At 35.6% G+C, this 14,450-nt stretch overlaps 1 protein-coding gene across 1 annotated transcript in view; it reads left to right on the top strand.

The window, feature by feature from the left end:
- The window catches only part of LOC149785930 (uncharacterized), a 66,394-nt gene extending 64,982 nt beyond the window's left edge, over positions 1 to 1,412 (top strand). Inside the window, exon 14 of the mRNA XM_089978088.1 lies at positions 303 to 1,412. Within this exon, the coding sequence (XP_089834214.1) occupies positions 303 to 511 (209 nt within the window). The 3' untranslated portion in view covers positions 512 to 1,412. The remainder of the gene's footprint in view (positions 1 to 302) is intronic.
- Positions 1,413 to 14,450: the final 13,038 nt, after the last annotated feature.

Genomic DNA, 14,450 nt, shown 5'->3' with positions numbered 1-14,450 from the left:
AGAATTTTAACGTAAAATGACCTCTTACTAAGTTTTTTTGTAAAAAAAAAAAAGCTTTGATGACTGATTACTGAATTAATGGGTCACTATAATTTGTAGAAGTTTACATTTCAGTACGTATTTCAATATAATTTAGCAATTTTACCATTATAAATATTTTCAATAATTTTTCATACAAGTATGAATATCTTCAGACATTCTCTTCTTAAGCGTTTTTTCAACTATTGTATCATGAATGCTTTAGGGTTTTAGGCCACCTGTTAATGGACGAATTACCAACCACTTATCAATTTTCGTTGCAGGAATATTTGAGAACTACTATGGATCTAAAGTGTTTGGTTCTATTAATAGATCCGACTACACGATGTATCATGTGCTGCGAGTGGCTGATACAGAGGCTGACGTCATCATTACGATTAGTCTCATTGATGGCAAATGTAGAACTAAATTTTCAAAACTACTGAATTTACGTCACGTACACAATCTTTCAAATTTGAATGGATGGTGGTAGGAAAAATTCTCTTATAGAAATACTTCCTCTAATCTTTATATTTATTTTTAAAATAATAAACACAAATCTGTTTGTACTGAATTTGGTGCACATTACTGTAAATTAAGAAACGTTTATACAGGATAGACAAATAGTAAACAGTAACAGGGTCTCGTAATATCAAAGACGCACACTGGCGATGGACTAGGCAAAATGCTTTTGACCGCTCGATTATAGTATCCTGGAAGGGTGGCGTAATGATATATTCATGATCTGTACGTGACCATGTATGGCGTTGATGTTATTCAAGGTGTCTTTTTTATCAGTTAATTTACGACTAATTTCCAATAAATATCTGATCATAGTGAATCCTATATTTTGAGGGAATCAAATTATGCTTTATTTTTATTGAGCCACAGGCTGCCTTGTAAAAGAAAAGTATCACATATCAAATTTAACCGTCTGCCACTCATAATGCGCCAGCAAATCTGGGTGTATACAGTTTGTTAGCAGAAAATAAATAGAATATAATATATAGACCCTGATCTAAAGACGCGTTATGCAGCGACAGACCAGGGTTTATGTTTCTTGCTGTTGAACTCGGCTTATAAGCAAATATAAACGGTATGTCGGATAAATAAATAAACCTGATCTCATCGCCTAATTCAGCCGGACATTTCATGAATAAATAAAAACTTAAAACAGTGTCTGAGTCATTGCTAAATGTACTATATCCAATTCATGATTTTTTGCCTACATTTTTATTTACACGATACTCGTGGTATTTACACAGTTAATTATCTATAAACTTGGAAATTAGCCGTTGCTTACACTATTCATGACTTATTTTTATTCCACTTATTTCCAGGACGGCTTCGTTTTGAGGTGGTCATATTTTTCATTAAAATCTATCGATATACGATGGGAAAGTGGTTTCTTTTAATTTAAAACCATTTATGTACATTACGTGAATGTAAAATATATTTTACTTTCGTGAAAACTTAACTGTGTAGTGGTATTGTCATATTTGACAACGTTTTTAAAATTTTCAATCACATACACAAACAATATCGAGAAAGCTAACCTGGAGTTATTGTCCTCACGCTAAGGACTTCATCAGTAGACTGATTTAATCTCTACTAGACGTGAACGACAGGGTAAACGTCAGTGACATCCCGACTATATTGGGGAAACGGAAAGCATATTGAAAGCGAGGTTTAATGAACATAGAAGACCAAGTTCCAGCTCGTCTGAAGGACTCACGGTACTAATTCCACTCCAATGGTAAACATATGGAAACACTATCATATTCAAAATTCAATAACTTAAAATTTATGGGTGCTGATAATGACACCTATAATTTTTCGTGCACATCTAACCTTGGTGCAAGCTTATGTGTGGAGAACACCATATGACCCGCGGCAATTTGTTTACATACATGTGCATGAAACACGTGTTATTGATTCTGCACCAAATGAATCAGGTGCTACTTTCAGTATTGAGTACTCCTGAGTCAAGCCTGTAAAAATGCTAAAGTTGCATCAGTAGAAATTTGTCAATATTTTTTTTACATTACATATAGGATAAGCTCTCAAAAGATATTTTTCCTAAAATTTTAATTTTCATTATTAACCAATTATGGACCACCAAACCTGTAAATACTCTATTATTTCTTCACCCATTTCTAGACTGGTTCACAGTTCTTCCGTATAATTAGTACCGTGTGTCCTTTAACGAGATTTAATTTTTTTTGAAAAAGTTGTATTTTACTCCTTGATATTAGAGCATAATTGTAAGAAAGAATTGCCCATGCTTGTGCATGGATAATAGTGCAATAGCATTTTATGTGATACCAATATCTGTAGTTAAATTGCATCCGCATTACATGTTGCTGTGTTGTATTGTACTTATTAATGGCTTATTCTTGTTATTAAAATAATTGTTTTCTGCCTTTGTATCTTCATGTTATCTTTCTATGGCATGCATGCTACACAAAAGAAACACAAGCATGCTGACATCAGCAAGTATGACATCACAGGGTATCAAATTACATGACGCATTGTATTTTCATCTCTCACTGGCTATAAGACAAGTTTTAAATGTTTTAAATTTCAAAATTGCATTTCTTTTCTTGCTGACTCTCACAGAAAAAACATACAGTGCATCCCTATTCACATCAATCAAACAAAACAAATAAGTGTGCCACATGACAGGTCAAAATGATACGAGGCCATTGCCCTTTTGCGACTAAAACAAATACACACACCCATGAAGCATCAAGAGATGCTGATATTCCAAACTTATTTAAACTATCATCACATGTGATTCATGACCCCCAAATGTTAATAAAAAGGTATAAAAGCCAAGGAAGAGTTCCATAAGCTGTATTATACTGAATAATTAAATAACATAGTGCTACTTTTTAGTATAAAACTATGGGGAAGGGTGAATAAGCAAAGAATAGACAGAGTAATTTCTTCAAGCCTGGTAATGTTCCCCACAACAAAGGGGGTGGGGGGGGGGGAATGTGTATCAACCCAAATAACACATCAACATGAGGTATGTTACATAAGGACATCAAGAGACAAATTTGAAAAAGCTATCCAAAGTTCCTATAATGCTGACATTGATGTTGGAGACAGAAAGTGTATGCACAAACTGTTATGACTCAAGCTATTAAGTATGCTGGAGGTGGAGAAATGTGTGAAAAACTTTGCTATGCCAAGACAAGTTCATGTCTCTATGCAATATGCAGACACTGATAAAAATTGTCACTGAATACACTACTTCTTAAATTTAAGTAATAGAACTGAATTGCATATTGAAGTTGTCTAATACATAAACATATACCTACATTTACCCAAAGCTCATAAAAAGTTAAGAAAAAATCTAAAAATCATTACTGTGGCTGCTTTCCACTATAAGCAGTGTTAAATTACTTACTTTTTAATATAAAGCTGAAAAAATGCATACATTATTGAACAAAAGAGAAACAAAGCAAACATTGCAATCACTCAATTACAGTCAAAGGGGAGGTAATACACCTTGATTTGGCAAACCAAATAGCAAGCTCTAATTTACAGCTAAATGATTCCTTACTATTACTTGATGGTAAGAACAGAGCAATGTAGGTTTTATAAATAGCTTTTGTTTCAAATATGAAACCATATTTCTGACATGAAGCTTGTTTTCATTTATTCACAACAACATATATGGTGAACAAAACACATATCGCTTAGTGCACGCAGTAATCAAATGCTGAGATTTGGAATAATGTGTTCTGAGACCACAAGTTGCAACACCCTGAGTATGAAGGTTTTCTATCACGGGACTTGGTACATGAAGAAAAAAGAGATCTGGTTTGGTGGGAGAGAGCAGTATGTTCACCATGCAGTTATACATCAAGAATGTTTCAACTGTATGAAGAGAGGTTGGGGAAGAAAAACTGCCTGTGTAAAGAATGCAATACAGATAGGACTTTTGCAGAGTTATATTTGGAATGAAGGGTTGAAAACTATTATTTTAAGTGAAAATATCCCTCCCTGCTCCCTCAACAAAAGGAATGCAGAAAAGTTCCAATACTGTTTACCCAAAAATGTAATGTACCAATATGAGAAACATGCTGAACATAGAATAGGTGTCAAGGAGTTTAATTCTAGGATAAGAAATAAGACCGGTATAATTGATATTCAATGTGACTCGACATATAATAATTCAGTTTACAGGTTGAGGCAATGCAGCATGTGCAGTTTTGTGCACAGTCCTTATTTTTACAATGTTCTCTGCTTTGATCTGCTGAGTGTGTCTCTAAAGTTAAATGATCAGTACTGATACATAAGTGATTGTGACATAAGTGGCTTACATATAAAATCTCCCCCACCCCCACCCACTTTTGGGGAATTGTTGCATGTGTTAAATGGTATTTAACCATATAGGCCAATCTATGGGTACCATCATATGAAATTCTGCCATCAGGCCATACTATGCTCTTTTCCCTATGGCCTGAGCTATCTACTTCCACTCTCCAGTGTATAAAACCATCCCCATCTGTCTTTTGTATAGAATCTTTCTCCAAAATCACATTCAAACCATGATAAAAAGACTCCATTATGATTGTCATATGTAAAAACCACCAAATTGATACCCTGTATGCACGTGGTAACCATGGAAACAACAAACTCCTATTATGGTATAGGTCGCATATAGGACTCACGGTACTAATTCCACTCCAATGGTAAACATATGGAAACACTATCATATTCAAAATTCAATAACTTAAAATTTATGGGTGCTGATAATGACACCTATAATTTTTCGTGCACATCTAACCTTGGTGCAAGCTTATGTGTGGAGAACACCATATGACCCGCGGCAATTTGTTTACATACATGTGCATGAAACACGTGTTATTGATTCTGCACCAAATGAATCAGGTGCTACTTTCAGTATTGAGTACTCCTGAGTCAAGCCTGTAAAAATGCTAAAGTTGCATCAGTAGAAATTTGTCAATATTTTTTTTACATTACATATAGGATAAGCTCTCAAAAGATATTTTTCCTAAAATTTTAATTTTCATTATTAACCAATTATGGACCACCAAACCTGTAAATACTCTATTATTTCTTCACCCATTTCTAGACTGGTTCACAGTTCTTCCGTATAATTAGTACCGTGTGTCCTGAAGTATCACGGCACATCCATGATGTTTGCCCTGGCCACACTGTAACTTGGAACTCAGTAAAATTTTAGATCGAGAACAAGCTTGGTTTGAGCAGGGGTGTTAAAGACATGTCTGGGACAATCTTCTAACAGCGCTCACCATTCCGTCGAGTGATGTTAACATTTAGTCGAGTTTAAATCGGTCTGCAGATGAAGTCCTTAGAGTGAGGACGAAAGCTCCAGGTTAGCTTTCTCGATATTGTTTGTATATGTGATTGAAAAGTCAAAAAGCATTGTCAGATATATCAAATATGTCTTAACCGTACTTTTCAATGCAGTATCAATAGACATGATAGTCCAATAGTAATTGATAAATGAATTTACAATACAATTTTGACGTGTGATTTCGATCGAATATGTTGTTTTTCTATTCTCTCTCTCCCTCTCTCTCTCTCTCTCTCTCTCTCTCTCTCTCTCTCATTGGCGACTTATTTTTCAGACGAGTTATTTTCTTGAGCAAAAACTCGTAGGAACTGGACGGCTTATATTTTTGGCAGTCTAACTTTAGAGGTCTGCTTAATTTCGATTTTTTTGAAGATATTATAATTTTTGCAAAATGTTACAGGTGCTTTTGCTGGCCAGAAACACGGATAAGCGCTAAATCGCAGTGAAACTGCTTGTTACAAACTGCATTTACTCAGGTTATATGAATGCCAGTAATTTACGTCTTCTCAACGTCAACACTTAAACTAATTCTCGTCTTCATCAAGCAATGAAAGCCAGTTTATTGATGTTTAATGCAGCAATATTGCGTTCGTGGTCGATATCGCATTTAATTCGGATATTGTGAAGATTACAGGTGGCAGTTTTACAATTTTCGAAGACGATACAGTGGCACATTAAAATCGTATATCTGTCATTTATGTTTGTTTTTATTCTTTCCACTGCCTAAATATTAATTTGAAAAACCATAAAGATCCCATTTGATATATGTTCGATACAATTCTGAAAGTCGTTACTGAAGATGGTAGACAGACTATACAGTAGAATGCCCAGTGGTCTAATGCACTCGCCTTTATAGCCTACTGACATCACACATCTCTCCCCTTGGATTCGAGCACCGATTCAGTCAACGTGGGTATATGAAAAAATTTGAAAGCAGCTTCGTGGGTCGATGGTTCTTCCTGACGTTTTCCCGTGTCTTTCCTCCACCAAATATATTGGCTGCCACGTATAACCTAGCATGTGCTGAAAAATGGCGATACACAAATAAAACCTAAACTAAAAGCAATCATCCGAGTGTCAGATTTGGAACACTTTGATTTGATTTTATGGAAATAAATTTGCCAATTCAATCTCTAATACCACCTACTTCCCACCCAACAAACAACAACAGTTGCTTCTATTTACTACTATTACCTCAGCTGTTGTTGTTGCTGCTGCTACTACTACTACTACTACTACTACTACTGTCCATCATACATCGCGGTACCGGCTCACTTGGTGTTACGTGGTTTCATAATTAACTCTCCTGAAATCACTGTCCGCCATTTTACTTATTCTCTTACATAATAAATATTGATACCGTACTTGTGATCACAACTGACCCCATCCCCCGTGCTGAATTTTCAGTTTTGTTTAGCGGTAACATTGAAAATTTCTGGATCCGCGTTACGTGGTCAGCCCTGTTTTCTATTGACGTAGGACATACACAATTTTGGTTCAGTATCTATTTCAATACCTTAAAGTAGTTTTTTTTTTCGTTTTTATGTTTTGTATTCTGATTATTTTAGTGCTTGACAGCCATTAATAATGTTTGCTCACGTGTCGTTCATTCACATCAAAATATATCTAAAATATAATACTCATAAATATCGTAGAATAATGACACAAGATGAATGATTACACACATGGTTTCAAATGATAATGTGTTTGTGTGTCCTGAGTGACGCAATGGTTATGCACTGCTATGGTGGATGGTTTTAAATGAAAATGTGTTTGTGGGTTCTGAATGGTAATGCACTGCTATGGTGGGTGGTTTTAAATGAAAATGTGTTTGTGGGTTCTAAATGGTTATGCACTGCTATGGTGAGTGATTCTATGAAATTATCCACATCATTTATTGTCTGACGCCATTGTTTTGGTGTTGATAGAAGTTAATGAACTTGTTGCGCGATAAACGTAAAAGAGTAAAGCACCTGAATGGACGCAGTATTCTGATGAGGCAAAAAAAAAAAAAAAAAAAAAAAGCCCCCTATCCATGAGCTAGAAAAAGCTCTCGTTAAGCTACAAAATTATATACAAGCGAGAAAAAGCACTCAGGTATGGCTAAGAGGTTCTGCATGAAGGAGAAAAAGTACTCCGGTGAGGCTAAAAAATTGCACATGAACGAGAAAAAGTTCTCCGGTGAGGCTAAAAAGTTGCACATGAACGAGAAAAAGTACTTAGGTGAGGCTAGTAGGTTTAACATGAGCGAGAAAAAAATCAAAGTAATTTATATTACGCTCACCTTTTTCGTCTTTATTTCTTGTTATTTTTGGGTTTCTGTATTATTACTTTTTTTTGTCACTTACCTTTTATACTCATATACTCGCCTACTTGTATAATAAGTAAATTAACCAATCCTTTATTAATTGACATGAAAAATTAAACATAAGCTGGAATGATAGCATGAACATAAGGTTTTATGCTTGCTTATGTAATTGACATTGAAATCCAAAGAACCCATTATATTAAAATGAACAAATATTACAATAATGCATTGTTAATTTTCCACCTTTTCTTCGAAGATCTGTACAATGTTATTAACATTAATTTTCAAAGATTACAAATTTAAGTCAATTTAACATTCAAGATTTCAATATTTCCCTAAGATTATAGATTGCTATGAATTTGAACTTTTACCCTAACATTATAGATTTCTATTGAATTTTGTGTACGTCTACATACTGTATATTTGCAATTGTGGCAGAGATCGGTCACCAAACACCATTCACTGCATTTTAAGAATTCATTGTTAAGATAACTTGTCCACTTTTGATTATGTTTCTTTTTAAGTGAAGAATTATAATCTGAAACATTGCACTATCATGTCTCATTATTTAGCCATGTTTTGACTTTCTTGGGAGATGTTCTCGGTATACACAAGACTGTAGATGTCCAATGTCTACCATTCCAAGACTGAACATGCAATCTGTATTAAGACTAAACATGCCCTCTGTATACCATTCTAAGACTAAACATGCAATCTGTATACCATTCCAAGACTGAACATGTAACCTGTATACAATTATAAGACTGAACATGTAATATGTAGACCATTCTAAGACTGAACATGTAACCTGTATACAATTATAAGACTGAACATGTAATATGTAGACCATTCTAAGACTGAACACGCCCTCTGCATATAATTCCAAGACTGAACATGCAATCTGTATACCATTCTAAGACTGAACATGCCCTCGGTATAACATTCCAAGACTAAACATGTAATCTATATACCATTCTAAGACGGAACATGCCCGTTGCATACAAATACAAGACTGAACATGCAATCTGTTCAACATTTTAAGACTGAACATGCCCTAGGTATACCATTCTAAGACTGAACATGCCCTTGGTAAACCATTCCAATACTGAACATGTAATCTGTATACCATTCTAAGACTGAACATGCCCTCTGCATACAATTCCAAGAATGAATATGCAATCTGTGTACTATTCTAAGATTGAACATTCTCTCGGCTTACCATTCTAAGATTGAATATGCCATCGGTACATCATTCTAATACTAAACATGCTCTCGGTATGCCGTTCCAGGACTGAATAGGGTAGCAAATCTCTTTCCATTCACCAGTTACAGTCTCTTCCAAAAAAAAATCTTTTTTTTTATAACTTGATTCATATGGCTAACATTAGCTTCATAGATCACCATGTTATCTTCAATAAACAAGAAATTGTACTCTTGTATCACATAGTTTTTATTTTTATGTATCTAACACCAATGACCTCTCCCATCTCCCATCAATGTTTTTCTTTCTCATAGGAGTCGCAAAGTCCCCCCACCCTCATCCTCTTCCACACCCCATACCCGGCTTCGTCCAATCGCAAACGTAATTAAGCACTCGATTCTGTATTGGGAACGTTGGTGAAATTGAAGTAACAAGTAATTTACCATATAATTCTGCAGCTTATTCTTTCAACAAACAAGGTGCCTTTTTTATAACACAAGTACACTGAGGTCGCCTTTAAGTTCTTTCTATCTTTTCAATCCTGAAAAAATTAAATGTGTATGATTCATTATTAGCGTTTTACGAAAGCGAGTACAAAACATATGATGTTTAAGAGTAAAATATGAAATATGGGAATGTTAGGTAAGTTGAGGTAATAGACACGTCTTTAAACAAATAAAATATAATGAAGATATGGACTTCCTATTTATCGCTAAAGATGGAAACTGAACAAACAGATCCCTGTCTGAAATCAAAGAAAAGCAAAACTCTGAAAAATATATTTTGTAGACAATTTGGTTAATTATTTCCAGCTTTGAAAATGTGCAGGATTTGTTATCAAATGTTTGCAGTTTTTCTTTCTTTTTTTGTTGTTAATTCCTGAAGAATTGCTTTTTGTGTTCTGACTAGGTATTTAAATCGCAAGACTTAAAACGCGCGGAAAGTTTACAGTGGTCTTTAGCTATAACAGCCCTATTTATTGCTAACTTCAGACAGAGGCATTCATATATATATATATATATATATATATATATATATATATATATATATATATATATATATATATATATCGTTGTAACGAACACAACGCTATAACGAATCGTGCATTTGGAGAGAGAGAGAGAGAGAGAGAGAGAGAGAGAGAGAAGTTTTATATACATATAGAACTTTCATATTTGTACATTTCACCTTGGCTCGCTAGGCGCTTAGCATTAAGAGGCTAGTGTTAGGACTGGTGAGCCTGGTGTCAGGATAACGTGACTGGGTGGGACATGATGCCACATGTCTGCGACATGATACCTCAGTGCTAGACATCACTGTATGCTGCCACATTGCAGACATCGTAGCGACATGACTGACATTTTTCTAAGGCTACGTTAAAAATGCAACACACGCACACACACACACATGCTTACACTTACACACACAAGCACACACACACACACACTTCAGCTTTTATAGTTCAGTTGTCCTACCTTCTGCACATGTAAGCAAGGGTACCTTTATGCATGCATGCATACATGCATGCATGCATGCATACATACATACATACATACATACATACATACATACATACATACATACATACATACATACATACATATAGGTACTTTAACCGTACATACAAATACCATTACACACATCCCTACAAATATATATACATATAAGCATACACACTTGTAAACACCAACATGTACGTATAGAAATTTATAAACAACTAAACATTAATTACTAGTGAAACCATTCTGGATCAGTCTTTGAACGGAACAATACGTTTGACTAGGTTCAAGTGATTATATATGTGTACAACAATGTAACAATTGGGTCCGTCCGGGAATGCATTGTAGTATGAGGTATTTATACTTATCCTCATAATGCATCCAGTTGTATTAACACATACATTACCATGGATAGAATGGTCAACAGAGATGAATTAATATTCAGCTTAAAAACAGATTTTGTAAGGCCGACATTTCTATCACTGGGTGTTTCACTCCTTATTCTGGAACATCCTTGTGATGGCGGAGCGGCAGTGTTGATCAGTAGACAGCCAGCTCTGGTCCTCGCATTCTTTCAGCAGTTTGATCAATGGCTTAATCCGACACTTTGCCGTTTTCCCCTGTTATCAATAGAACACTGAGCACCTTCCAGACCGATTAAACAGGAATCTCTCTACTGCCTATATCTACTGGGAACAATCAAGTACTCTATCCATATCTCTTGCATGTCTCCATGGAACAATCAAGTACTTCATCCCTTGGTATTGCATGTCTCCATGGAAACAATCAAGTACTCCACCCCTTGCTCTTGCATGTCTTCATGAAACCATCAAGTACTTCATCCATTGTTTTTGCATGTCTCCATTGGGAACAATCAAGTACTTCATTCCTTGCTCTTGCATGTCTCCATGGGAACAATCAAGTACTCCATCTCTTTCTCTTGCATGTCTCCATGGGAATAATCAAGTACTCCATCTCTTGCTCTTGCATGTCTCCATCAGATCTGCATACATTTTCAGCACTCTGTCATGTGCCTCATCACGTCTCAACCTCTCCACTCAAGGTACGGCCGACTCAGTGGCCACCCACTTCTGTCTTGAATCTAACCAAAATACGAGATACGTCGGGACAGATTCCGGGAAAACCAATTTCTTCCCAAGATCCACTCGCATTTCTCATCTCTCTGATTCGATACAGATTGACCTCCTCAATGGTGAGATGTTACTGATTTCTTGGTCTTTGACAAAGTTGATAAATCTTGGTTTGGTGATTTATACTGGTATTTTCTTCTTTTTCTCCCTCTCCTAGATTCTGCTAACTCTCGGAGGACCATGTTTACCTCCGTCAGAAACCGTCTTGTTTTAGCAAATTCTAGCATGCGGACAAGAAGTGATTAAGGCTAACTATTATACGATTGAAAGGGCAAGCAGGATTCTGCATGATGCCCTATATGTGCATGTTTGTTGGACATAGCAAAATATCATACACTGATGTCATCAGAATCTGGATCCGGAGAGGCTTGTCATTTCAAATGTCGTACACATTACCTTCCACTCCGGTACAAACCACCTGGTCTATGCTTCTTGTCATCCCTGTAGGACAATCTTTGATTGGCAACTCTTTTCCTCCTTTTCGAAAGCTCGTCCTGGATCATTAACCTTCTTGTAGCTGGGTCATCTTCCTCCCATCGATGGTTGTGATCTGCTTCCGAAAGCCTTGTCGTTTAGAGTACGTTATTCTCACTATGTCTTTGTGCTGAGGTTTTTCTTTATGTTAATCAACTGCACGGGAAACTGACAACCTTCTTCCAATCCTGACTTCAATGGCTGCAGCAACGATCTTCTTGTCCTGCGAATAATTCTGTATCATAAGTAACCCTGCTTTGGCCACCCTGTGCTCTTGCAATACTGACTGGAATGGTAGTCGAACATTCGAGACTAGATGCAGAGCCCGATTCAGCTAATTTGTGTCTCTTTTTCTCACGATATTTAACTAAAAGGATCATTTGAACATGCCTTTTTATTTACAAATCAGAACAAGAGTATTTTTTCAAGCTTTTGAACACCCTGATTGTTTTCTAAAACTAAATGATCCGTCCTTAATGATTAATAATATCTCTAATTATTTTAAAAAATGCGAATAATGCTGACATTGACTATTAGCATTCAGGGAATTTTGTTTTCTTTCTAAATAAAGGTTTCTTTTAAAAACTCTGTGCTCATTCTTGATTATAATAATATGAGCCGCAATAAAGACTATGAAAATGCCATGATCAAAAGCTTAAAAAGCACATTTGCTTTCAGCAATAACCTAATTTGCAAAATATCTTATAAAAATATGATAGCATACTCGTGACATTTGATAGCTGATTATTCGACAGTCATATTGCTTTAGTGTTTATGACACAGTAACACAAATCGGTTATTTAGAGCCGCTGCATTTGGAGTAAATGACATGTAATGGCAACCGTCCCTTTCTGATCCAATAGTAGGACTGGAACCCATGTATTTTCGGTCGCAAGGCCGGCACATCAACCACTGAGCCAACCTATCTCCTTTTCATGCACATGCAATCTTAGTTTTTAACACAGTATTCTTTTTAACAGTATGGTTCAAGTATATTTTTTTAAATACTTTATATGGCATTGATTTATTTATATTCTTGCACAACTGCTATCAATAAAGCAATATATCAATGGTATTGTGATATAACTCGACCCTGAAGAACACGAGAACCCAACTTTCATTCAAGAGCTACCATTATATTTCAATAGATGTGCCAAAACTGGTCAAAAGTTGAGAACTCTGTCAACAATGAAAGAATAGGAATCATTTTACATCATCAAACATATACCAATCACGAAGGGTAGAAGAGGTCTTAGAAACGAACGAGAGCACTGTATAGCACTTGAAGAGCGTGTAACGCCCACTTCGATTAATGATGGTGTTCAGCTGGGTCATTAGAAAACCCTGGTTGCCTTTAAATGTGAGTTCAGACAGTTCATGCAATTTTATTACTTGATTCAGCAGGTGCTTCTCTCTCTCTCTCTCTCTACACAGTCTTTGAGTATCTTTAATTATCTCCTGCAGCATATATAAATTATTCTTACAAGCTTAAAAGTACCGCCTAACTTTTGTTATCTGAACCGCGTGGACTTACCTTCAGAACTAAATTTAATACAAAGCCTATAAACAATGTATTGAGACACATTCAGTTAGTAGACTTGTTTATCTAGTTACTGAACCTTAATCTTTTTATTTGTTTGTTGTTGGGGGGGTGGGTGAGGGGCAGCTTCCGAGGCAATACCTTGTCTAGACTATTTATATCAAAACCAATCGCATCCGTTTCTTCAAATTCATGTTCAGTGCACATGGAAACAATTAGACATTATAGTGATAGTAGTAGTAGTAGTCAACCAAAGAAATCAAAGTAATGCTATGTTCTAATAAATTATTTCACGACTGCATGTGAGCTTCAAGTTATAAATGTAATTTCGCCTAATGTTCTGTGCGATCTAAAATGATAACTTCACACAACGCAACCTCTGTTAGTGTGTCATGTCACATACGAATCGTTAATATGACTGTCGCATGACATTTATCAACGTCACATATGCCACAAAGCAATGTTAAAAATAATTTTAATTCTTTAATATTATATGGTGGATATAATTTTAAATATCGTGTTCATTGGACATTTACTGCTTCAATGCAAGAAGCTCGTGGTATATAAAGTTATTCACCTACAAGCAGATAGTGGTATATACTGATAGTCAACTCTTTTTATACAGTTCGTATCAAAGTAACACTTCTACAGGATATGTACAGTTTAAACAAGTCTCAGTACGATATGCTCTAAATTATTGTCAACGTTCTCCTTTTCCTAACCTGAAATATCCGATTTGCAATTCATATTTGCAGATTTATGTCTTATGCGTAGCTGAATTGGCTAATTTTTGAACTCATTTGTGAAATAAGCCTGCGTTTGGATTCAAGTGCCCCTCAACGGGCATTTTCCCAACATTCTTATACTTTGGGCATCATTTACGAGATTTATTGGTACCCAAAA

Source organism: Sinohyriopsis cumingii, chromosome 12, assembly GCF_028554795.1.
Source record: "Sinohyriopsis cumingii isolate HCF-2022 chromosome 12, ASM2855479v2, whole genome shotgun sequence".
Classification (NCBI taxonomy): Eukaryota; Metazoa; Mollusca; class Bivalvia; order Unionida; family Unionidae; genus Sinohyriopsis; species Sinohyriopsis cumingii.
The sequence above is the reverse complement of the archived record's forward strand: the minus strand, read 5'-3'. Positions and strand labels throughout refer to the sequence as shown.